The sequence below is a fragment of the Saccopteryx bilineata genome, chromosome 8, assembly GCF_036850765.1.
Source record: "Saccopteryx bilineata isolate mSacBil1 chromosome 8, mSacBil1_pri_phased_curated, whole genome shotgun sequence".
Lineage (NCBI taxonomy): Eukaryota > Metazoa > Chordata > Mammalia > Chiroptera > Emballonuridae > Saccopteryx > Saccopteryx bilineata.
In genome coordinates, this window is record NC_089497.1 from 50774781 (window position 1) to 50801088 (window position 26308).

The 26308-nt window shown below is 40.4% G+C and overlaps 1 protein-coding gene across 4 annotated transcripts in view; it reads left to right on the plus strand.

Annotated features, from left to right (window-relative positions):
- STXBP5L (syntaxin binding protein 5L) overlaps positions 1-26308 on the plus strand; it is a 374922-nt gene that overhangs the window by 340037 nt on the left and 8577 nt on the right. For all 4 annotated transcript variants that reach the window (XM_066240760.1, XM_066240762.1, XM_066240761.1 and 1 more), the window contains 3 exons: positions 19405-19765; positions 22196-22361; positions 25469-25580. In XM_066240760.1, the coding sequence (XP_066096857.1) occupies positions 19405-19765; positions 22196-22361; positions 25469-25580 (639 nt within the window). The remainder of the gene's footprint in view (positions 1-19404; positions 19766-22195; positions 22362-25468; positions 25581-26308) is intronic.

The following is a 26308-nucleotide window of genomic DNA, read 5'->3' on the forward strand; positions in this document are numbered from 1 at the left end:
GGTTATTAACCTCTTATCAGACGTATTGTTGAATATGTTTTCCCATTGTGTGATTTGCCTTTTTATTTTGTTCATATTGTCTTTAGCTGTGCAAAAGCTTTTTCGTTTGATATAGTCCATTTTGTTCATCAGGTCCTTTATATCCCTTGCCCATGGAGATAAATCTGCAAATATATTTCTGCGAGAGATGTCAGAGAGCTTACTGCCCATGTTTGCTTCTAAGATGCTTATGGTTTCTGACTTACATTTAAGTCTTTAATCCATTTTGAGTATCTTTTTGTGATGGTGTAAGTTGGTGGTCTAATTTCATTTTTTTCAAAGTACCTGTTCAATTTTCCCTCCATTTGTTAAAGAAACTGTCTTTATTTCATTGTATGTTCTTACCTCCTTTGTCAAATACCAATTGTCTATGCAGGTGTGGGTTTATTTCCGGGTTCTCTGTTCTGTTCCATTGATCTATATGCCTGTTCTTATGCCAGTAGCAGGCTGTTTTGAGTACAATGGCCTTGTAGTATAACTTGATATCAGCAAGTGTGATAACATCCATTTTATTCTTGTTTATCAAGATTGCTGAGGTTATTTGTGTTCTGTATTGGTTCCATATAAATTTTGGAATATTTGTTCTCTATCTTTGAAGTATGTCATTGGTATTTTAATAGGAAATGCATTGAATTTATAAATTGCTTTGGGTAATATAGACATTTTAATGATGTTTATTCTTCCTAACCATGAGTCAGGTATATGCTTCCACTTGTTTTTATCTTCCTTGATTTCTTTTATCAATGTTTTATAATTTTCCGAGTACAAGTCTTAACCTCCTTGGTTAAATTTACTCCTAGGTACTTTATTTATTTATTTTGATGCAATAGTGAAGGGGATTGTTTTCTTAATTTCTCTTTTAGACAGTTCATTGTTGGTGTATAAAAATGCCTCTGATTTCTGAATATTAATTTTATATCCTGCCACCTTGCTGAATTTATTTATCAGGCCCAATAGTTTTTTGACTGAGACTTTAGGGTTTTCTATATACAGTATCATATCATCAGCAAATAATGATAGTTTTACTTCTTCCTTTCCAATTTCAATGCCTTTTACTTCTTCTTCTTGTCTGATTGCTATGGCTAGGACTTCCAGAACTATGTTGAATACAAGTGGTGAAAGGGGGCACCCCTGCCTTGTTCCTGATCTTAGGATATTGCTTTTAATTTTTGCCACTTGAGTATGATGTTGGCTGTGGGTTTGTCATAGACAGCCTTTATCATGTTGAGGTGTACTCCCTGTATTCCCACTTTGCTAAGAGCTTTGATCATAAATGGGTCCTGGATTTTATCAAATGCTTTTTCTGCATCTATTGAAATTATGTGGTTTGTCTCCTTCCTTTTGTTTATGTGATGAATCACATTGATTGATTTGCAAATATTGTACCAGCCTTGCCTCCCCAGAATAAATCCCACTTGATCATGATGTACGATTTTTTTTTCATATATTGCTAGATCCGGTTTGCTAATATTTTGTTGAAATTTTAGCATCTAAATTCATCAAGGAAGCCTGACCAGGTGGTGGCGCAGTGGATAGAGCATCAGACTGGGATGCAGAGGACCCAGGTTCGAGACCCCAAGCTTGCCAGCTTAAGCGCAGGCTCATCTGGTTTCAGCAAAAACTTACCAGCTTGGACCCAAGGTTGCTGGCTTGAGCAAGGGGTTACTTGGTGGTCTGCTGTAGCCCCACGGCCAAAGCACATATGAGAAAGCAATCAATGAACAACTAAGGTTTGCAATGAAAAACTAATTATTGATGCTTCTCATCTCTCTCCATTCCTGTCTGTCTGTCCTTATCTATCCCTCTCTCTGACTCTCTTTCTGTCTCTGTAAAAAAAAAATAAATAAATAATTCTCCTGTTAAAAATTCATCAAGGATATGGCCTATAGTTTCCTTTCTTTGTGTTGTCTTTGCCTGGTTTTGGAGTCAGAATTATGTTTGCCTCATAAAAAGAGGTTGGAAGTCTTCCTTCCTCTTGAATTTTTTGAAATAGCTTCAGAAGGAGAGGAGTTAGTTCTTTGGATATTTTGTAGAAATCGACTGTGAAGCCATCTGGCCCAGGGCTTTTGTTTGTTGGGAGTTTTTTGATAACTGTTTTGATCTCATTTGTTGTAATCAGTCTATTTAGGTTTTCTGATTCTTCCAGATTGATTTTTGAAAGATTATATATTTCAAGGAATTTGTTCATTTCACCTATGTTGTCTAATTTTTTGGTGTACAGTTCTTCATAGTATTTTCTTACAATCCTTTGTATTTCTGCTGTGTCAGTTGTTACTTCTCCACTCTCATTTCTAATTTTATTTATGTGAGTCCTCTCTCTTTTTTTCTTGGTGAGTCTGGTTAAAGGTTTATTGATCTCGTTTACCTTTCCAAAGAACCAGTTCTTGGTTTCATTGATCTTCTGTATTGTTTTTTTAGCCTCTATGTCATTTATTTCTGCTCTGATCTTGATTATTTCTTTCCTTCCACTTCCTCTCGGCTTTACTTGCTGTTCTTTTTCTAGTTCTTTTAGTTGCAGGGTTAAATGGTTTATTTGAGCTTTATCTAGCTTCTTAAGGTATGCCTGTAATGCTATGAATTTCCCTCTCAGGACTGCTTTTGCTTTGTCCCATAAATTTTGAGTTGTTGTTTGCTCATCATTCAGTTCTAGGAATTTTTTTATTTCTTCTTTGATCTCATTGTTAATCCATTTGTTATTTAATACCATGCTATTTATTTTCCATGTGTTTGAGAATTTTTCAGTTTTTCTGTTGTGGTTGATGTCTAGTTTTATGTGATTGTAATCAGAGAAAGTGCTTGATATGATTTCAATCTTCTTAAATTTGTTGAGACCACTTTTGTGCCCTAACATGTGGTCTATCTTAGAGTGTGCCATGAGCACTTGAAAAGAATGTATATTCTGCTGCTTTAGGGTGAAAGGTTCTGAAGATATCTATTAAATACAGTTGATAGTGTGTCCTTTAAGTCTGCTGTTTCTTTGTTAATTTTCTTTCTTGAGAATTTATCCAGTGATGTTACTGGGTATTGAATCCCCTACTATTATAGTATTGCTGTTGATCTCGCCCTTTATGTCCATCAAAGTCTGCTTTATATATTTAGGTGCATAGATATTTATAATAGTTATATCTTTCTGTTGGATTGTTCCCTTTACCATTATGTAGTGACCTTCTTTATCCCTTACTATAGTCTTTGCTCTAAAGTCTATTTTGTCAGATATAAGTATTGCTACCCCAGCTTTTTTATTTTCATTTCTATTTGCATGAAATATTTTTTTCCATCCTTTTACTTTCAGTCTATGTGTATTTTTTGTTTTGAGGTGGGTCTCTTGTAGACAGTATATGTATGGGTCCTGTTTTCTTATCCATGTAGCTACTCTGTCTTTTGATTGGATCATTTAAGCCAATTACATTTAAGGTTATTATTGATATATAGTTGTTTATTGCCATTTTATTCTTTAAATCTACATTCCTCTTTTACCAGATTTCCCCCCCCCCCCTTTGTTCTGTTTACAACAGGCCCCTTAACATTTCTTGCAGCATTTGTTTAGTTGTAGTGAATTCCTTGAGTTTTCTTTTGGCTGGGAAGCTTTTTATTTCTTCTTTAATTTTAAATGATAGCCTTGCTGGATAAAGAAGTCTTGGTTTTAGGCTCTTGTCTGCATTACTTTGAATATTTCTTGCCATTTCCTTCTGGCCTCAAGTGTTTCTGTTTAAATGTCAGATGTCATCTTTATGGGGGCTCCTTTGTAGGTGATTGGCTGCTTTTCTCTTGCAGCTTTTAGTTTTCTCTTGCAGCTTTTAGTATTCTTTTTTTTATCTCTTGGCTTTGGTATTTTGATTATGATGTGTCTTGCTGTAGGTCTCTGAGTTTCTTTTTAATGGGATTCTCTGTGCTTATTGAACCTGTGTGACTTTTTCCTGCATTAATTTAGGGAAATTTTCAGCTGATTTCTTCAATCAATTTTTCTATCCCTTGTTCTTTCTCTTTTCCTTCAGGAACCCCTATTATGCAGATGTTGTTTCTCTTCATGTTGTCACAGAGCTCTCTTAGAGTTTCCTCAGAATTTTTTATCCTCTTTTCTTTTTGCTGTTCTGCTTCAGTGCTTTCGCTTATTTTGTCCTCTTAGTCACTGATTCGATCCTCTGCTTCATCCAGCCTGCTTTTAATTCCTTCTGATATTGTGTTTGTCATTTCTGCCTGGTTCTTTTTATGATTTCAGTGTCCTTTCTGATGCTTACAGTTTCTTTATTTAGGTGCTCATTAAGTCCATTGTAGCTTTGAGATCCTTAAGCATCCTAACAATCATTATTTTAAACTCTGCATCTGGTAATTTGATTACTTCCATTTCATCCAATCCTTTTTCAGGAGATTTTTCTTGTTGCTTCATATGGCTTACGTTCCTCTGTCTTCCCATTGTTTCTATGTGTGGTTTGCAGGTTTGTTAAAGTTGTGGGTCTGAGGTTGGTTTATTTAATTCAGCCTCTCCTCCTTTAATTCTCCTTAACAAGTAGAGCCACTTTAAAGTCTTTATTTTCTGCTGTTCATTTGCTGAGCACAGCAGGGAGCTTCTATTTGCTGATCTCAGCAGGGGACTTTTATGTTTAGGAGGGGGGAAGTGGGCATATCTTGTTTTTGGTTTTTTGGTGTTTTTTTTTTAATTTGGCCCTAGTTGTGTCCAGGAATACAGTGGGTGTGACCTCTGAGAATCTGAGGGTGTGTTCTACCCAGTTACTCTCTGGGAGTGGGGTTTGTTCTCAGTATGAGGGGGGAGGTGTAGCTCAGGTCTCCCTGGAAACCTGAGTCACTGCCCCTCCCCCTTACTTCCTCCTTTCTGGAAGGTCTTTCATGGTGATTGGAGCTGGAGAGCTTTTTGGACATTGGTCACCTGGTTTCATTCTAATATTGTACTGGGCAGAGGGAGCAACCCCTCCCCCAGATATGGCCACCTTTGCACTGGAGAATGAGTCAGCTCAGCTCAGGTGTGTTTCCTATTACAAGACCAGTCTTCTCAGCCCTCCTTATCCCCAGAGCCTCAGGCAAGTGGCTGTGAGCGATATTCTCTGCTCTGTCCCTTTAAAGCTGCTCTTTCCTTTGCCTGCTGCTTCCCACAGACAGAACTCTCGCTCTTCCCCCCACTCTACCTGTCCCGCTATCTCCTCCAGACCCTGGATTTCTAGGCTGGGTCTCTGGTCCTGAGACTGAGGACCTCCTCTCAGGGTCTCTCTCTTTGTAATGAGAGCCCTTCTGGACTCTCAGCCTCAGCCTCCCCTCACTCCTGGGAGCAGGGGATCCCCCATTGCACCCCCGCACTCCCTACCAGGATTGGTATGGATTCTTCTGTGTTCCTTGGTTTTCTAGTATTGTTCTTTTAGTCCAAAGTTGGTTTTTCACGATGATTGTTCTTAAGTTAATTTGTAATCCAGTTTGGTCATGGAAGGTGGTCCGTCTGTGCGTCTTCCTACTCTGCTGCCATCTTGGAATCTCTATGAGTACATTCTCGTCTCTTGCCTCAGTGTGGCCTCTCCTCCAGCAGCTGCGGTGGTGGCAGGGTATCGCACCCTCTGGGGCTGGCATCGCGGCCGGGACAGTTAACTTTTTTATTATAAGAGGTAAGAAGACCTCTTAGTTTCCAGAAAGTCCTGTGTTCATGCAGAATTAGGAAACATATCCTGAGTCTGTATATACATTCACTTTCTTTCTGACAATTTCAAAGACTGTGCTAGAGCAATCACTTGGCTTTCTGAGCAGAGGTTCCAGGTTTAAGAATCCAAGCCTCTTCTGTTCCTTCAAGAGTCACAATCTCATAACCTGCTTTCCTGTGTCTGTGCTCCATGTAACTACTCTCATCAGCAAATAGAGTTCAGTCAACCTCCTCCTGTGACTGATCATGTAGATGTACTCTGCTGGAATAAATCTCATTAATTGGCACAGTTCAGTGGTGTTTCCTTCTAGAAGGAGTAATGCAGGATTGAGGTATTCTATTACCGAGAGCTGGATACTGAGATTATTTAATAATATCGCCTGGTATTTTTCCATGTGGCCAGCTGTGAGCCATAAATTTCCTTTTTGTTCTAGCAAAGCTAGGACCTGATGCAGCACAAAGATGGTACAGGTTGCACAAGAGAATATTTCTCAGCTGCTTGCAACAGTTCACAAGTGCAACAACAGTTCTAAGGCAGGCAGGCCATCTGAGAGCCATACTATCTAGTCTTTTGGACAGGTATGCTACCAGCTGAGTTAGGACCCTAGGCTTCTGTGTCAGGACACCAAGTGCTATTCCTTGTTTTTCAAGGACATACAGCTGAAAAGGCCTTGCTAAATTTGGAAGCCCTAAAGCAAGTTTCAAGATTAGTTGGTTTTCAGAGTCTTAAAGACCTGTTGACATTCTCTGTTCCATTCTAGAGGTGTCTCTTCATGGCCTCTCAGGGCCTCATATAGTGGGTTGGCTATAAGTCCAAAATTTGGGGTCCAAATTCAGCAATATCCAGCCATAACTAGAAATACCTGTAACGGTTTTTGGGTTCTTGGTTCCTGTATCCTGATAATAGCCTCTTTCCTATTGCCAGCAAACTCCCTCTTTCCTGGTTCTAGAAGGAATCCTAAAAATTTACCTGTTAATGGCTTAGCTGAGCTTTCTTGGCTGATACTTTATACTCATGGGCAGCTGAGTGATTCAGGTATCTCCTAGGTATCACTGGTAATCAAGAGATTATCTACATATTGTAATAATGTTCCTTGTTTTAGTTGTAGGCGAGCAAGTTATTGTCTTAATATTTCCCCCAAAATGCTATGGAGTTCTTAAATCCTTGTGGCAGCACTGTCCTGCAGTGTTGAGTCTTAACCTGTGATTTCAATTCCTGCCACTCAAAGGCAAATAGTGGCTGAGAGTCCTTTGCAACTGAAATGCAGAAAAATGTATCCTTTAAATCTAAGACTGAAAACCAATGGCTGTCTCCAGGGATATTGTTGATTAAAGTGTATAGGTTTGGCACTGTGGGATGAATGTCCTGGACATTTATTTAATAGCCTGCAAGTTCTGCACAAATTGATATTCTTGGGAATTGGGTTTTTTCACCGGCAAGACTGCGTGTTATAGGGTGATCTGCATGGTTGGAATAATTTACTGGGGAACAAATTTTTGTGGCATCCACAAAAACACTTGTTCTTACCTAATTCCAGTGTGCTGATCTCAAATCTGACATTAGTTTTTCTCTGTAAGCTACAGATTTTTTGCAATTCAAGATTTTAGGTTTTCATCTTATTGTAAAATTTTCAACATTTAGTTTAACATAATGAGGTAGAATGTTTTCTTGGGCATCATCTTTGTGAAAATATAATAATTTATATAATGCAGTAAATATACTAATACACTAAAAAATATGATTGCATCAGAATTTGTCTACAATTTTGAAATAGAACTTATTAAAACACTTATTTTAATCACAAAATTTGCGCAAAACTTATTTAAATTCTATTCAGGCAAAAATTTGCGGTTTTACTTCTTGTGTTTGTGTACTTGTTGAGGACAATCTTGTTTGATGCTCCAGTAGTAGTCTGCTCACCACTAACAGCTCCAAGATTTTTGGGAAACTCATCAAGGTGACTGTTTAGGAAGTGAATCTTAACGCTCATGTAACATGCAATGTCGTGGAAAGCCAATAGCATCCTTTGAACCAGAAGTTCATAGTTTTCTGCTTTTTTGTTGCCAAGGAAGTTCTTTGTAACTGCCACAAAAGACTGCCATGCTACTTTCTCCTCCTTACTCATCTTCCTGGAAAATTCTTCGTCACATATGAGCGTTCGAATTTGAGGTTCATCAAATACACCTGCTCTTATCTTCTCAAAAGACAAAGCAGGAAAAGCAGAAATAATATGTTGAAAGCATTCACTTTCTCTATTCAAAGCCTGAACAAACTGCTTCATTAAGCCAACTTTGATGTGAAGTGGGGGAAAAATGATCCTTTCTCAATTAACTACAGGCTCATTCACAATATTTTGCATCCCTACTTCCAGAGCTTCATGTTTTGGCCACTCCTTCTGTGTCCAGTGTTTCTCCCAAGCTCGGCTGTTCCACAAACACAGAAAGTAAGGATACTTTGTGAAACCTCTCTGTTTGTTGTCCTAGCAGAAAATTTACCATTTTAAGATCCACACAAATGATCCAGTTATGCTCCTCATACTTCAGAAAGTCAAGGACAATTTTTATGTCATTATAATCTTCTCGCAGATGAGTTGAATAACCAGTTGGAACCGCTAAAATAACATTACTGTTGTGTAGGAGAACACATTTCAGACTCTGTTTAGAGCTGTCAAGAAATAGCCGCCATTCTGTTGAACTGTAAGTGGTAACACCTAGCTGGCTGAGAAGACTACTGATGTCATGACAGTAAATAAAGTGTTTGTCTTCGGAAAAAAAGTCCACAAAGATTTGTTCACACTTCCTGAAATGAAATACTTTAGCTGACTGGTGAAGTACATTCTTTTCTTGAAGCCTGTAGGCTAATAACTCGGCTGCTTTCTTTGATAGGCCCAAATCTCTTAGTAAGTCATTCAATTTGAGTTAGCTAAACTGCTGAGGGGTTAATGACTGCTTGGCATCAGAAGACCCTTCAGATTCTACAACCATTTCTTCATGCATCTTATCAAAATACACTTGATCACCATGTTCACTTTCTTCATCCTTAGAAGAAATAAACCCATTGAAAACTGGAACTGGGAGTGTCTCAGAGTGTAGGATAGGTCGTATTGCTGAAGGAATATTAGGATATGCGATCATATGCCGTTTTTTCTTGCCAATGCCCTTTGCATGGATCAGACAGAAATAACAGTCACTGCTGTGGTCCTTAGGTTCACGCCAAACCATGGGAATACCAAAAGGCATTCCTTTGCATTTTCCTTTTGTCCAGTCACGAAGCATTTCCTCACAATTATGACACACACTACGAGGAGCCCAATTCTCATCTTGATCGCCAAGGGGAACTTGAAAATAGGCAATATATGCACGTGTCACAAATGATGAAATATTGCGCCTTTGACGTTGAAGTGTGTAACAGCCACATATATAACAGAAGGTGTCAGGACTATTCTTACATTTATGCCTACTCGAAGAAGCCATGATTCAATCTTAAAACAAAATAAGAGGGTGTTTTTATCAGATAATAATTTTTTACATTTAAAAACAACTACAATTAATGTAAAAGTGATGTTTGTAAAACATTAATTGCCGGCCCTGGATGGTTGGCTCAGCGGTAGAGTGTCAGCCTGGCGTGCGGGGGACCCGAGTTCAATTCCCGGCCAGGGCACATAGGAGAAGCGCCCATTTGCTTGTCCACCCCCCCCCCCTCCTTCCTCTCTGTCTCTCTCTTCCCCTCCCGCAGCCAAGGCTCCATTGGAGCAAAGATGGCCCGGGCGCTGGGGATGGCTCCTTGGCCTCTGCCCCAGGCGCTAGAGTGGCTCTGGTCATGGCAGAGCGACACCCCGGAGGAGCAGAGCATCGCCTCCTGGTGGGCAGAGCGTGGCCCCTGGTGGGCGTGCCGGGTTGATCCCGGTTGAGCACATGCGGGAGTCTGTCTGACTGTCTCTCCCCATTTCCAGCTTCAGAAAAATACAAAAACAAAAAAACATTAATTGCCTTGTGGTTATGTTCAATCCAAGAGTCGTTGCCCTTTAACTCCAATTTCAAAACCAATGAATGCCATTAACTGTAACAAAAAGAAATTAAAATTTCATAAAAACTAGAGCATGCACCAAAAAACAGATTTCAGATTTGGAATCAGTGATGCAGAAATATATAAAAACAGTTCTAAAACCTCATGCAACAGAAAATGAAAAAAAAATTGTTCCCCAGTGTTACACGTATTCTAGGAATTGCTGGACAACAGGCTGAATATCTTCTAATGCCTCTCATTTTAGAGGATATTGTTTTTTGTTGGGGACCCTACGCCCCTCTTTTAGTTCTATTTTTACAGGTTTGGCTCTCTTAGGTCTGCCTGGAGGCCTAGACACAGGGATTTACCGATAGATGAATTTCTTCTGGTCCTTTTTCTGTAGTGCTTTCTCAGTCTCCCAAGGTTTTACCACAAATTGCCAGACGTGTTCAGGCAGAATCTGAAATTCTAAAAGCTGTTGCTCAGGAGCAAAGATAATCTGTGCTCTCAGTTTGGCCAGCAAGTCCCACCCTAAGAGGGAGAGGGGCCACTCGGGATGTACAAAAACTTCTGAGTTAACACAGTATCCCCAGTTGCCACTCAAGTGGCTCTAAAAAAGGTTGGGACTCAGGTTGCCCTGAAAACCCAGTGACAGTTACACTTGCTTGGAAGTCTTGGTCAGAGGGGTGTTTACAACAGAATATGTAGCTCTGGCATCTATTTAAAAATCTGTTTACCCCCACTGTTAGTTTCACCTGGGTTCCTGGGGGGTGATGTGGATGGACTATTGCAAAGTTGGAACCCCTGGACCTCTTCAGACCAAATCAGTTCCTTTGTCTAAACAAACTCAGGCTTCGTTCCTTGCTTTGGGACGACCCTTGCTCTTATTCGGACAGTCGTTGTTCCAGTGCGCTTTCTGTTTGCAGTGGGCACATTGATCCTTGCTGATATTGGGACCAGACTATTTTTCCGGAGATCCAGTTCTTCTCTTTTCCTTTTCCTGTCACCTCACTCAGGAAAATTGTTGCAGCCTGAGCTTTCTTATACTCCCTACCATTAAATACCTTAAAAGCAAAGTCTACTAACTGGGATGGATTCATACCAAGACTGCCATCCAGCTTCCATAGCTTTTTCCTTATATCAGGAGCAGTCTGTGCAATGAGTCATGTTCACCATGCAAGTATTTTCTGGTGCTATAGGGTCAATATCAGTGTATTTCCTGTAAGCCTGATAGATTCTGTCAAGGAACTCAGAAGGGTCTTCCGTAGGCTTCTGCTGAACTACCTGAACCATATTCAGACTTTTCTACTTAGGGACTGCCTTCCTCAGGCCTGCTAGGAAGCACCTTTTATAATGCTCCCATCTGGGAAGATCTACACGTAAGTCCCAGTTAGGCTCAGTTGAGGGGACGGCAGCCTCAGGAATAGGGGTGTTGTTCGGGTTTTCCTGATATCTGTTACTGGTTTCCTCCCTGGCCTTGTCTAACACAAGGCGCTGCTCATCTCCTGTAAGTAAGATATTCAGAAGGGCCTGCATGTTTGCCCAACTGGGAAGGCAAGGGGCAAAAATGGAGGTAATTAGATCAGTCATCTTTCCTGGATCATCCCGATAGGAGGGATTAGAACTCTTCCAGTTAAGAAGGTCGGATGTGGGAAAAGGGGCATGAGCCCAATAATCTCCAGCAGGAGCCCGCTCTGGCCCATCCCTCTAGGCAGCTGTCTTAAAGGATATTGCCCTGCTGCCAGCGGAGCCAGGCCCAAATCGAGCTCCCCACCGGGTGTGGCTTAGGGAGGTCTCTCCTAACCCTTCTCCCTTGGAACATGGGGGAGCCAGCCCTTTCTCCCCCAGGGGTGCAGTTGGAGGGGTGGCAGCAGCACTGGTGGTGGCAGAGCTGGTGGCTTGGCTTGCCCTGCCCTGGCAGCCAGGATAACTTCCTGATCTTCGAGTTCCAGATGCTCCCTAGACTTACTGTCTGGGAGGGGCTCTACTTTCTATTCACCATAAGCTTATTGCCCTTTTTATTTGCCTCTTGGTTATGTACTGCCATCAAAGCCTGTACATACAGTATTTTGTCCCATTTCCCTGAATATTGACAGAACAATTAAAGCTGATATACAGTATAGTAATTTAAAGATCCGACCAGTGCTTACCTGAGTCAAGTATATGCATTGGCCAAAGAGTATTACAGAAAAACGCCATTCTTTTTATCATAGACTGGTAAGCATAGGTCGACCAATCAGCCAAAAAATCTCCTTAGGGGTCTTTCCTTAGGAATGGACAGTGTATCACCCATTCTATTACAATATCAGACAAAAATGAAACAGAAACCAGAGTCAGACAAACCAGAGAGGAACCTCTAATCTGTTATACAATACCGTAATCTGGGATTTCAGCACACAACCAGACCAGAAAGACACCTGCCCGATCTCAGTCAGGGTGTTGCCTGACAGGGGGCGCCTGGAGGATGAAATCAGCAGAACTTTCCCAAGTAAATACACAATCAACAGCTTCTTCGGGGGGTACTGTAGTCAGATCCTCCCCTAGTCTAGGCAGCTGATGGGACTCCCACCAGGGATATTCCACAAAATCCCTGGGCCTTACCAGAATCCCATGTCGGGTCCCACCTGGGGCCCCAGAAATATGTTACTGGACTACAACTGGTCCAGGGTTCAGGTCGCCCCCAGCCGCAATAGCCAATAAGCAGATACTGGATTGGAGAGGGAAGCAGGCATCTTTAATCAAGATTGCTAGCAACTTGAGAAGACAGGGGGCATATCCTAGCCCAAAGCCTGCCTTACACTCTCAGTTGCGAGGGCTGATTATATACTTTTTCAGGTGAGGTTAGTACAGTGGGGGCATGCAGTTAGTCATAAAGCTGGATAGCTGGTTCCCAGCATTGTAAGAGTCATCAAGCAGGATGGCCGGTTCCCAAAATTGTAATTTCTTCTCCATGGCGTTTCAATCTAATTTCAGTCTTTATTGCTTTTTGGGAACAGTCATCTCCTCAGGGTATGGGAAAGTCCAGCTTCAGTAGTTCTGTATTCCTGGGTGGGGCTGCTAAAGACAATATATTGATAGGAAACAGGTTACATCAAGTGCACTAGCAATCACTGATTGTGTACTCTATCAATACCCTGTCACTTCCATGCCCTCCCTGGCACCTTCACCTTTTCACCAACCCAGAAGCTCTCCAAACCCCTCCTCTTTGGATTTTATGAAGACTTCATTCATTACACAGGCATAAATGATTCGATCATTGGCCATTGCTGATTGAACTCAATCCCCCCCAACCACATGGTCGATTCCCATAGTAACTAGCCCCCATCCTATCCTAAGTTGAGGGCCAAAAGTCACCTCATTAACATAACAAATAAACACCTGTGTTGCTCTCATCATTAAGGAGATTGGAAGGGTTTTAGGAGCTCTGGCCAGTTAGCTCAGTGGTAGAGCGTTGGCCCAGCCTGTGGATGTCCGAGGTTCAATTCCTGGTCAGGGCACACAGGAGAAGCACCCATCTGCTTCTCCACTCCTCCCCCTCTCGCTTCTCCCTCTCTCTCTTTTCTCCTCCCCTCCTGCAGCCATGGCTTGATTAGAGCCAGCTTGGCCCTGGGCGCTGAGGATGGCTCCATGGCCTCTGCCTCAGCTGCTAAAAAATGACTCTGGTTGCAACCAAGCAAGGGCCCCAGAAGGACAGAGCATCACCCCCTAGTGAGCTTTCTGGGTGAATCCCAGTCAGGCCTCATGCAGGAGTCTGTGTCCCCTGCTCTCACTAAAATTAAAAATAAAAAAAAAATTGAAGAATGAAAGACTAAGGACCATATTTATCATAAATCATAATACCACACATTTATATTCAGCTTAATCAGAATCCTGGTTAAATTTTACTCTACCTACTTAATTTCTACACACATGTAGCTGAATTTGGCTGGAGAAAATATATAATCAAACTAACAGTCTCATTTTGAAATAAATCAGCAATAACCTCAAGTAGGCTCCTATGTTGCCAGGTAATCAGTTATACTATAGTTATCTCGTTCTCTCTCCCACCCGCTTGAACAACAAGTGCAATTTGCTCCACTCTCCTCAAACCTCTAAGTCCTCCTCCACAGTTTTCAATCTCAGCTAATAATGGTGTGTCCTCTTTCACTGAGGAAATTGAAGCAATCATGTAAGAACTTCAACAGTTGCCACAACCACATCCACCAACCTATTTGCCTATATCTCCATGGTCTCTATATACTCTTATCATGACTGATCCGTGTAAGCGTCTAGCCTGGTCCACATTCCCCACGTGTACACTGGATTCTACCCCCTTTCACTGACTCAAAAAAGTGACTTCAGCAATTTTTCCTCTTTATAAATATATTGTTATATTTATATTACAGATAATTATATAATTCTAATTCTAATATCTATATTAGATCAGTATACAAATATGCTATTATTTCTCCCACTAAAAGAGAAAAACCCTCTCTTAAATCTATTCTCCTATAATGCCGCATTTCACTTCTTTATTTAAACACAAAATTTCTTGAAATGGTTGTTATAGTCACTATTTCTAATTTTATTCTCCCAGTTTCTCTTGAATCCATTGTGATCAAATTTTATCCCACACCAGTCAACAAAAATATATAGGTTATCACTGACCTCATTGCTAAATCCAATGGTCAATTCCCAGGCAATATCTTACTTGACATAGCAGCATAACACACAATTTACAATTGTCTCTACCTTAAAGTACTACACTTGATTCCAGAACACTTTACCTAGTTTCCTTCCAACATTTTTAGCTATTTCTTCTTAGTCCTTTTTTCTATTTCCTCCTCACTTCACTGCACCTAAAATACCAGAATGCCCAAACACTAAATCTTTGAACCTTTCCTGTCTTCTATTTATATTCAAGCCCTAGATGAAATCAGCCAGGCTCATGACTTTAAATGCCATTTATAATCTGATAGGTAATATATTTCTTCTATTTATAGACTGGATCTATCCCCAAATTCCTGACACAAATATCCAGTTATTTAACATCCAATGGATACCTCATAAGTATCTCAAGCTTAACATGTCCAAAACTGAGTTCCTGACATCCTTTCCTTTCTCCATAGTCTTCCCACATCTCTTAATGGCAATTCCATCCTTCCAGTTTCTCAGCTTAAAAACAGAATCATCCTGGACTGCTGTTGCTTTCAAAGTCTAAATCTAATTTGTTAGCAAATTCTGTCGGCTTCCTTTATAATATACTCAGATTCTGATCATTTCTCACCTCCTCTATGGTTACCAAGCTGGTTGGAGCAAGCCTCTATCCATTTCTCACCCAGATAATTGTACTGACCTTTTAGCTGCTCTCCTTTCTTCCAACCTTGACTCCCTATAGAATGTGCCCAGTAGGAAGAGTAATTCTGTTAAATGAAAATTAGGTTATATTACTCTATTCTCAAAATCCTGCCATCTCAAACTCAGTAAAAGTCTAAGTCTTCACTGTGTTCCACAGGAACCTACATGACCTGGCTCCATATTATCTCTGTGATCTTATCTCCTATGAGTCTGCCTTTCATTGCTCTGGAAAGTCAAGGTCTGTGATATACTGGAGATTTTACTTTAGTTGCAGATTGTGGGGAAAACAGCTGTAGTTAGTTATGCTTGCTGTTTTTCCAGATGCAAGCACTTTGCACAATTAGTGAGTGAGCACATTGTAGAAAGCCATGTATGTGTCTCTATGAAAAGCTAAGATTGCTTTCTCTTGGTGGTGATTCTCCCAGATCGCTGTCCCGCCACCACGAGGTGCGGTTCCCTGATTCCCTCAGCCACCACCGTGAAGGGCGGTTTTTCTGATCCCTTTCCTCCACTGTGAAAGCGGTTTTCTTTTGCTTATTCACTCATCTGTCTCTGCGAGCCTCCAATAAACAGGAATGGCCCAACGCTTTCTGGCTCCGCAGTTCCTCTATCGTCTGCCCGAATCCACCGTGAGCCTGCCTGTCCACCCGCATTACACACATAAAGTTAAGTTGCCAGTTTCATTGTCGCTGCTAGAAATTGTGAGACCACAGCAGCCAGAATATTAGCATTTTGTGCTGGTTTCCTGAGCCCCAATTCCCACAGTGTGGTGCCTTCTTTTCTGTGGTCGTCTGCTCAGGCTGCCATAACACAATACCACAGATGAAGTGGCACAACAACAGAAATATATCTTACCACACTTACGGAGACTGGAAGTCGCATATCACTGTGCTGGCAGTGCTGGTACCTGCTGAGAGCTCGCTCCTGGAGTTGCAGACAGCTTCTTTCTCACTGTGAGCTCATGTGGCCTTTCTCCTGTGTGCCCACAGAGAGGAAGGGAGAACTCTGCTGACTCTTCTTATAAAGACACTAATTCTGTATCATATCAGGGCCCTGCCTCATTTAACCTTAGTTATTTCCTTAGAGGCTCCATCTCCCAAGTGCATCCACTCTGGCAGCTAGGGCTTCAATATAAATTTGGGGAGGAGAAAGGTACAAACATTTAGTCAAGAACACCTCTAGCCTATTTAAAATATAGTCACATCTTTCACCAAGAGTTCCTACAACTTTTCTGCTTTACTTTTTTCCTTAGTACTTATTACTATGTAATATCTCATATATATACTTATCATATATATCAGGGGTTGGGAACCTATGGCTCGCAAGCAAATGCGGCTCTTTTGATGGCTTCATCGGACTCACAGACAAATCTTTAAAAAAATAACGTTAAAAATATAAAACATTCTCATGTATTACAATTTATTCATTTCCTACCACTCATGTTCATGGTTGCGGGTGGCTGCAGCCAATCACAGCTGTCCTCCGGGATACCACCAAATTTTTATTGGATAATGAGTAACGTATATGGGTCATGTATGGCTCTCACGGAATTACATTTTAAAATATGTGGCATTCATGGCTCTCTCAGCCAGAAATGTTCCCGACCCTTGATATATATTGTCTGTATCAAAGACATTGTCATTATTTTCTCTTCATGGGAGGTTGGGAGAAGTTTTTAGTTTTTTGGGGTTTTTTAAATACCTTGACCCTCAGCTCAGACTGAAACACTTAAACCCCTACTCTCCTATCCTCTTCAGTTACCTAGTAGGACATTCATGGGCCACAAATTCTGATTTTAAAGTGAATTTAATCTGACCTGTGGTGGCACAGTGGCTAGAGCTTTGACCTAAAATGCTAGAGTCGCCAGTTCAAAACCCCAAGCTTGCCTAGTCAAGGCCCATACCAGAAGCAACTACAAGTTGATACTTCCCACCCTTCCCCAACCTCCTGCCTTTCTCCCTAAAATCAACAAATAAAACCTTTTTTTTAAGTGAGTTTAAAAACACAACTGAAATGCTAAAACATCTAAACATGTTATTTTGAATTTGATAAATTTTAAGTATTTCAAGTTATAAAGTACTTTCTAAATGGAATGTATTTTGTATCATCCTTCCCCTTCGAAGTCTGTCACATGTATACTCTTGACACCTATCAGCTGATTGTCTACTGTCTCTACATGATGTCAAAGACAAAGCAGAGAAAAGGCTGCTAGGGCACTCAGTGCTTGAGGGGAAGTCGGGAGATGTCCAAAGGTCAATCTATTCCAACTTACCTCCTAAGCTTTATTTATTTTTATTTCTTAAGAAAGCTATTTATATCCTGCTATGGTTTCTCATCTGAGTAGAGTGAGTCAAGTTACAAAAATGTGTTTATGCTTTAGTCTGAATATGAGTTGATACACAATCCTCACAGGATTCTGAAAATAATAGAAGGCTCAAAATCCTAAAACTTAGTATTTGGACTGGCTCTGCTTGTAATTTTTGGCCTGTGTATGATTTTGAGGTCAGGGACCAACTTATTGATGCTGCCCTTGCAGTTTTTGTTACTGCGCTCAGGAAATTTGCTTGCTGATTAAATGCATGGACCCGCACACTGAATGGGGTCAGAGTGTGTGAAGGCTCGGGCTGGATTTTCAGTTTTCTGACTCCCAGTCGGTGAAAGGTGGGCCACGCAGCCTCATCTTCTAGTCTTGCCTCCACCCCCAAACTTATTATTCAAGGCTGGTGCCACTCCACTGCAGTCTGTGCCTCCTGAGCGTCACAGTGCCCTGTCTTCTGGGACTGGTAAAAACACGGCATGAACATTCAACCTTGGAGAATGCAAGTGAGTGGGTCTGTTTTCAGGATAAAGATGGGTTAGCCTGCCCAAGAGCCAAAGATAGCTTGTTTTTCTCCATATAACCAAAAATTTTAGCATGAGCTCCACATGGTAAAATTTCCTGAAATTTATTCTGTGTTTAATTTCAAGAAGAAGAAATATTGGGTTGGGGAATAAGTTCGTAGCGTTTTTACCGAACACTTTTATTTAAACAAAAAACAATAATTATATCAATAACTTCATCAATTATATATTCGCCGTTGCTGTTTACAACCTCTTCCCACCTCTCGACCAATTTGTTGATGCCGTTCTGCCAAAAATCGCCTGGTCTGGTGTCAAAGAAGTTGTTGAGCCAGTTTTTAAGGACCTCTTTGTTATCGAAGGTAACACCCTTCATATGGTTTGACAGGGAGCGGAAAAGATGGTAATCGGTCGGTTTTAAGGTCCGGAGAATACAGCAGATGCTGAAGGACCTCCCATTCGAGCTCTTGGAGTGCGGCTTTGATGACTTTTGCAACATGGGGCCTGGCGTTGTCGTGAAGGAGTATGGTTTGACCATGTCGATCAGGTCTTTTCAGTCAAATAGACTCATTCACGCGGTGTAGCTGGGCAATGTAGAGCTCCTTGTTGACCGTGGCATTCTTTTCGAGCATTTCCCAGTTCTTCATCGAATTCAGAAGGCCTTCTGCTGCGGCACGTGTCATCGACGTCAAAGTCGCCATTTTTGAACTTTGCAAACCATTTCCGTGCTGTAGACTCACCTATGACGCCTTCTCCATACACGTCGCAAATGTCCCGGGCTGCTTCGGCAGCTTTTTGACCTCGATGAAAAGCAAAGAAGAGCAGGTGTCAAAAATGTTGATTTTTGCCTCCTGGGTATTCCATTTCTAAGCCTCAAAACTAATAAAAAATTAAATAACTCAAAAATACAATTAACATAGTTTTGTAGAGCAGAAAGAGTTTTATCAAATGAATACTTACCCTTTGCCAAACAGCAAACAAATCGTTGTAAAATAAAAGAAAATATAAAAACGCTATGAACTTATTCCCCAACCCAATATATAGCATTCTTCAGTGAATGAGTTTAATGAAATAAGTTTAATCAAATGGCATAATTATTTTTTTAGTTGAAGTTATTTCAATAAATAAAAATTTTACATTTTCTAAAATTTGCTTTTTAAAAAATGATTATCAAGGGGACTATATAGTATAAAGAAATAACACTGGAGTAGGAGTCAGGACACCCAAGTTCTAACTCGGTCTCAGCCACTAAGTTGGTATATGACCCGAGTCTCATCATTTTTCTGGGTCTCCCATTTTCTTATTAATGCAATTAAAGCTTTAGACAAGTTGATATCTTAGGCTCCTGTTAGAACTAACATTCTATGACTCTAACTTATTGCAACTAATGAACTCACAAATCTACTGATTTATGTAGATTACTGCAATATTATAACACTATAGATATAAATTATCATAATATAAAATGTTTATTCCCAATGGATGAATAACAGCTGTTTTAGAAAGAATCTCACATGCCAGTGATGTGACATTGTTTTTCTAGGTACCTTCCTCTCACTGAAAGGAGCTGTGCTCACATTCTCCTGCATGGACCGAGCTGGTGGGTTAATGCAGCCACCATATGAAGTCTGGAGGGACCCGAACAACATAGATGACAATGAGAAATCTTGGAGAAGGAAACTGGTCATGAACTGCCCCTCTCCGTCACAAGAAATAGGAAATCATCAGTATACAATCATCTGCTCAGAAAAACAAGCCAAAGTTTTCTCACTGCCTTCTCAGACTTGCCTTTACGTCCATAACATCACCGAGACATCTTTTATTCTGCAAGCAGACGTGGTGGGCATGTGTAACAGTGCCTGCTTGGCCTGCTTTTGTGCCAATGGGCACATCATGATAATGAGGTACTTGCTTCTTTATAAGTTCTCTGGTAATCACAACAGTGCCGACAAGGTACAGTTCTGAAATGCATATGTGTAATGTGCAATATGCTATCAAGAAGCAACCTGAGATCCTTCTGAAGTTTATTGTTTGACAATTTGAAGAGCTTAACTTTTTTAATTTAATTTTTTTTTGCTAACAATGCTTTGCATTGTGAATAAAAAATATATTTTAATTGACATTAAGGAATCTAAGGAAAGAGTGATTTCCCAGTCATTCACACATTCGTTCAGCAAACATTTATTGAGCATATATTATCTCCCAGAAGCTATGCCATGCACTGGAAATACAAAGATGAATAATCTATAAGGAAAAATAAATGAACTGTACTTTTACTATGTTTCATAGTCCACACAAGAATTTTACATGCATAATTTAATTTGATCCTTCTAGCTTCTCTAAGACATAGAAAATAATTATAGGTATTTGTTGCCTGACCTGTGGCGATGCAGTGGATAAAGTGTCAACCTGGAACTCTGCGGTCGCTGGTTTGAAACCCCAGGCTTGCCTGGTCAGGGCACATATGGGAGTTGATGCTTCCTGCTCCTTACCCCCCCCTCTTTCTCTCTCTCTCTCTCTCTCTCTCTCTCTCTCTCTCTGTCTCTCTCTCTCTCTCTTTCTCTCCCCTCTCTGAAATGAATGAAAAAATAAAACAAAAGGGAAATAATTATTTGCATCCACTATTTTACATATGTTAATAAAATAACCTCTTCCCCACTACCACCCATTAATTTGACTGAATCTAGCATGGTAATCTATTTAACTGGGTTTGTTTTGGACTCCTTTAAGGAGCTTAGTCACTTTAAATGCCATAACATATACTTTTAAATATTTTTTTCATACTGAGTATTTGAAATCCAGTAAAGAATCCATACTTACAGAACATCTCAACTCAGACAAGCCACATACCAACCCCTCAACAGGCACATGTGGTAGTGGCTCCCGTAACAGACAGCAGAGTGATAGAGCCTCATGAGAAGCTTATTCCAACAGCACTTATTTCAGTCCCATTTTGCATGGTAAGATTTTAGGGTTCAAACTGTAATTACAAATTACTCTGATATGGGAAATTAGTACTTATTTTTTTCAAGGTGCTGGTTTTATGATCTGGGATAATTTTACATCATTGTGCATACTGGAATTAGTTGGATGGTTTCAAAATTTGAGATATAATTACAAGTTCACTTTACTCCTTTTGGCATTAGAGGTGTGACTTAAAAGAAATGAGACTGGTTTTCCTAAGTAGTTTATAAAACTGGCTCTAATGACAGTATCCGAAGGGACAGTCTAATGAATTTAAATGAAATCATTGGCTACATTAGGATAAGCATATAGCCATTCAGTAAGACACCGAAGATGGGTTGTCTTCATTTGGATATGCGAGTTCTCAACTATTATTTATAACTTACTCGCATTCCCTGACCGTGCTTATTTATTAATCATGCCTTCAGTGCAGGTGCCCTAAGTCATAGGTAATTTTCATCTCCTGTGTGTAGAGGGGGTAAAGGAACAGGGAGCAAAGCCACTCCATTCCCAGACACAGTGAACTGGACCCAGTCCAGGTCTCCATCAGGGTACATATAACCTCCTCAGACTGAGGAGTTTTGCCTTAAAGTCCAAGTATCCAGTCAAGCACTTTCCAGAGGTAGTGTTTCCACCGTAACCAAAGACTATAACCATAGTGTAGGAACCGATGAAATGCTGCAAAAAGTATCCTGAAATGGTTGGCCACTGCATTTAATCCATTCTTCCAGGACATGTGCTAAGTATCTAACTGGATTAAGATAGAAAAACCATGCCCATGATATTTTGTCTATACAATTTTATGTCAAAGTCAGTTTATTACCACTGAGGCTCCAAGAGATTAAAAAGAAGTGACCATAAAATAGTGATATAAAAATTACTATTTTTCTGGCCCTGGCCGGTTGGCTCAGCGGTAGAGTGTCGGCCTGGCGTGCGGGGGACCTGGGTTCGATTCCCGGCCAGGGCACATAGGAGAAGCGCCCATTTGCTTCTCCACCACCCCCTTCCTCTCTGTCTCTCTCTTCCCCTCCTGCGGCCAAGGCTCCATTGGAGCAAAGATGGCCTGGGCGCTGGGGATGGCTCCTTGGCCTCTGCGCTAGAGTGGCTCTGGTTGCGGTGGAGCAACGTCCCAGAGGGGCAGAGCGTCGCCCCCTGGTGGGCAGAGCGTTGCCCCTGGTGGGCGTGCCGGGTGGATCCCGGTCGGGCGCATGCGGGAGTCTGTCTGACTGTCTCTCCCCGTTTCCAGCTTCAGAAAAATACAAAAAAAAAAAAATTACTATTTTTCTGTAAGGATCTGCCATTTTATACAGAGAAATGAAAAGGTTCCAACAATTTGAATATGAAATGTGGATTTGCTTTTTTCCATGCAGCCTACCTAGTCTTCGCCCAATGTTGGATGTAAATTATTTGCCACTGACAGACATGAGGATAGCACGGACATTTTGTTTTACCAATGAAGGACAGGCATTGTACCTCGTTTCTCCTACTGAAATTCAGCGGTTAACATACAGCCAGGAGATGTGTGATAATCTACAGGTGGGTTAGGCACATTTATAAAAGAAAAAAAAATCAATGGAATGGCTGTAAAAAGAGAGCGAATGAGAGAGATGTCTGAAAGCTGAAGTATTATTGGGCTAGACAATAAATATGCCTTCCCTAGAATATGTCTTGAATGTAATTTTCATCACTGGGACCATACCAAACTCCAATGTGGTTCTAGGTATATACAGAAAAAGAGAAGAGGGCAAAATGGGAAGATTATGCATAAAACAGTGGTGCCTTGAGATATGAATTTAATTTGTTCTGTAACTGAGCTCGTAAGTCAGTCAACTCGTATATCAAACTGCCGATTCTGGACCCGTATGCCAACGCGCCAACTAGTGGCAGCTTCCCAAATCATGACTCGTATCTCGGAATTTCGCTCGGATCTCGAACAAAAATATGGACCGAGTCGCAGCTCATATCTTAAAAAAAAAAAAAAAAAATTGTATGTTGGTCTGTTCATATCTCAAGGTACCACTGTACTAACAATTATTTTTTGTTTTGTTTAGTTTTGTTTTTGCCTGTGGAGAATGCCCTGAAAGATTATAAACTCCTCCTCCAGGGTGGAGAGTATGTGTGTGCCCACAGAAACTGCATACAGTTCAGGGAGTTCATGGACTTGTTTGTAAGAAAACTGAATCTAAGAGCCATACAAAATAAATACATATTTATTCTGTGGGTTAGAATTGGGCGTTTGCCTTTGATCATAGCAATAAGCAGAGCCTAGAAACAGAATAAATATTAAAGCCTATGTAACCTTGGGTAAGTAAAAGTGATCACAATTTTTTTAAATATCTTAGAAATTTTATTAGTTCAGTCCCAAATTACAAAGAAGAAATCTAAAATTATTCATTATATAGAAGCTTAGAGTATAAGCTCTCAACTACTTAAGTTGTATTTTTCACACTTGTATAACTTTGGGTATTTTACTTAACCTACCTGTATGCTCTGCCTTAGAGCATCATTGTAAGAATTAAGAAAGAATTCCTACAAAGAACTGAGCACAGTGCCTGGAATATAGTTGTTTTTTAAATAAGTAATAATAAATATTGTTGTTATTCAACAAGTGCAGAGTTTTACTCTGTGCCTTGTACTTGACTAGGCTCTAGGAATGCAATAATAAACGAGATACAGGTCCCTGCCTGCTGGTGTAGAGGGAGAGATAGGTACACAGACAACCACAGTACTCTGTGGAAATGCTGTCTGTAGATGGATGTGCAGGGACTGGGGAGACCTCCAAGAGGGGTACCTGGGTTGGTGAACAGAGAGAGGGAGTAGTTAGAATTCTGAAGGGTTAGTAGGAGTTACCCATGAGAATGAATGGCTGGGGATGGAAAAGGTAATGATAGTCTTGACACAGAATGCCATGCGAAAGCCCAGAGGCTCAAGAAACTGCCAACAAAGTTCAGAGTTGGAAAGTGAAAAGAATGGAGGGATGGTGCTGGAAAATTAGTCAAGAATAGAGCTTGGAGCCTGACCAGTGGTGGCACAGTGGATACATCACTGGGATGCTGAGGTCCCAGGTTTGAAACCCCGAGGCCGCTGGCCTGAGTGTGGGCTCACCAGCTTGAGTGCAAGGCTGCCGGCTTGAGTGTGGGATCATAGACCCGACTCCATGGTCTTTGGCTTGAAACCCAAAGTCACTGGCTTGAGCAAGGGGTCACTGGCTCACCTTGAGTCCCCCAGTTGAGGCACATATCAGAAAGCAATCAGTGAACAACTGAAGTGTCACAACTACGTGTTGATGCTTCTCGTCTCTCTCCCTTCCTGTCTATCCCCATCTGTCCTCTCTCTGTCTCCTTCACTTGGGAAAAAAAAATAGATCTTGGAGCATTTTGTAAGCTCCTTAAGGAATTCTGGCATTTATCCTACAAGGGCAACAGAAAATTATTTTTAAAATTTAGCAAATTTGTTCATTGTAACTAGTATTCTGGTTACAGCATGGCAATTGGTTTTGAGGAATTAAGACTGAAGGGAGGGAGAACCATTAGGAGGCTTTTAAAAAATAATTAAGGCCTAAAATAACAGTGGCTTGAAATAAGACAACCAGCAGTGAGGATGGAGAAAAGTTAGCAGATTCCAAAGCTAAGAAGTGTAAGCTGTTGGATTGGAGGATTATTAGAGGTAGACGTGAGGGAAAGAAAGGAATTAACAACTACTCCTGGGGTTCTGGCTTGGGAAACCAAATAGACGGAATACTGTCCTTTCCAAAGAGAAAGAATTAGGAGGAAGAGCACAGGTCTGGTGAGGAGAGGTGAGGGAGGTGATGAAGATGCAGTCATACTGCGAGTTCATAGACAAACTGATATTAAGTCACAGAGTTGTGGCTGATGAGCCTTCCTCCATATTGGTAGTTCTCATTTTGATCTGCTTTAGAAAGACCGGGAGATCAAGTTTAAACTACAGATAACTGGAGGACATCTTGTAGAGTCTGATTTAGTATGTGTGGAATAGAGCCTGAGCCTCTGTGTTTCTAACAAGATTTTTCCCATTTCTAAAGCACACCAAATATTGAGAGCAATGGTATCTCATCATGCAGTTCTGCCTGTTTGACTCATTTAAATTATCTTGAGCCATTTCATAATTTTATACTTGATATAAAAATAAATCCATTTGAATCCATTTTAACACAATTTAAATTAATAAAAATTTAAAAATTTAAATAAATAATAATAAATCCACCCTTTCTCCATATACCACCAAAAGCTTCCAATTGCATGGGGCAATCCATGCTTGGCTGAGGAGAGGACCAGGATGGGCGGGGCTACGATAATTGCAAAAGATGAGAAGTCAAGGTTAAGAGTCATTATTCAGTTGAAAATTAACCCTAGAATGAATATATTATCTTCCCATGTTTTCTAATTCTAAAGGGAAGAAGAGCACAGAAAAAATGGAAATTTTAGGATGTCAGTTATTGGAGAAGGGAAGGAGAAAGAGGAGAAAGAAACACCAGAGACAGAACTGGGAGCAAAGCAAAAGTCGCCAGGAAAATACGGAAAGCAAACTGTCTTTTCACGCTGTGCTCTAACAACCAGTGTTATCTTTGACCTGTTCATTTATTTGTAGTTACTCCAATGCTTTTTTCTTTGAATTTGGTACAGGACATGCTGGGAGATTTGTTTACTCCCATAGAGACACCAGAAGCTCAAAACAGAGGTTTTCTAAAGGGACTGTTTGGTGGAAGTGGACAAACATTTGACAGAGAAGAGCTCTGTGAGTAAAGTCCTCATTATAAAGCTGTATCACAAAGTAGAAGGCCTATGTGTGTGTGACTGTAATGTAATATGTGATTTCAAATTCTAGACTAAATTATTTTGCTTCTATATCATGAAAATTATCAAACATGAAAATTATTTATCAAAAATAAAATTGATCACTTTATATTAGGAAGTAGTTTAACAAAAAAGTACATGAAATTCATACCAATAACCAGTAAGTTAATACATGTGTCATTTGCAGGTAGATCATGCCTGCAAGGCAGGGTGAAGACATTTGGTATTACAGTCTGGGGAAAAAAACATTTTTGAATCTGCCTACCTCTTATCCACTGCTGGGAAATAGATTCTTTATTCAGAACACAAGGTTTATCAGTGCTACAGAATCAATTACTTTTAATATGTACCACTAAGAACTCGAACAATAATCAAAAAGCAGTAGAAAGATACTAGGGAACATTTTTAGAAAGAATATATTTTCCTCACACACTGTTAGTGGGATTATAAATTTGTGCAGCCACTATGGAAAGCAATACAGGTATTCCTTTTTAAAAAGTTAAAAATAGAGCTGCCATACAACCCAGCAATTCCACTTGTGGATATTTATTCAGAGAAAACAAAAACATTATTTTGAAAACATATGCGCACCCCTGTGCTCACTGCAGCGTTATTTACAGTAACCAAGATATGGAAGCAGCCTAGGTTTCGATTGGCAGGTGAATGAAA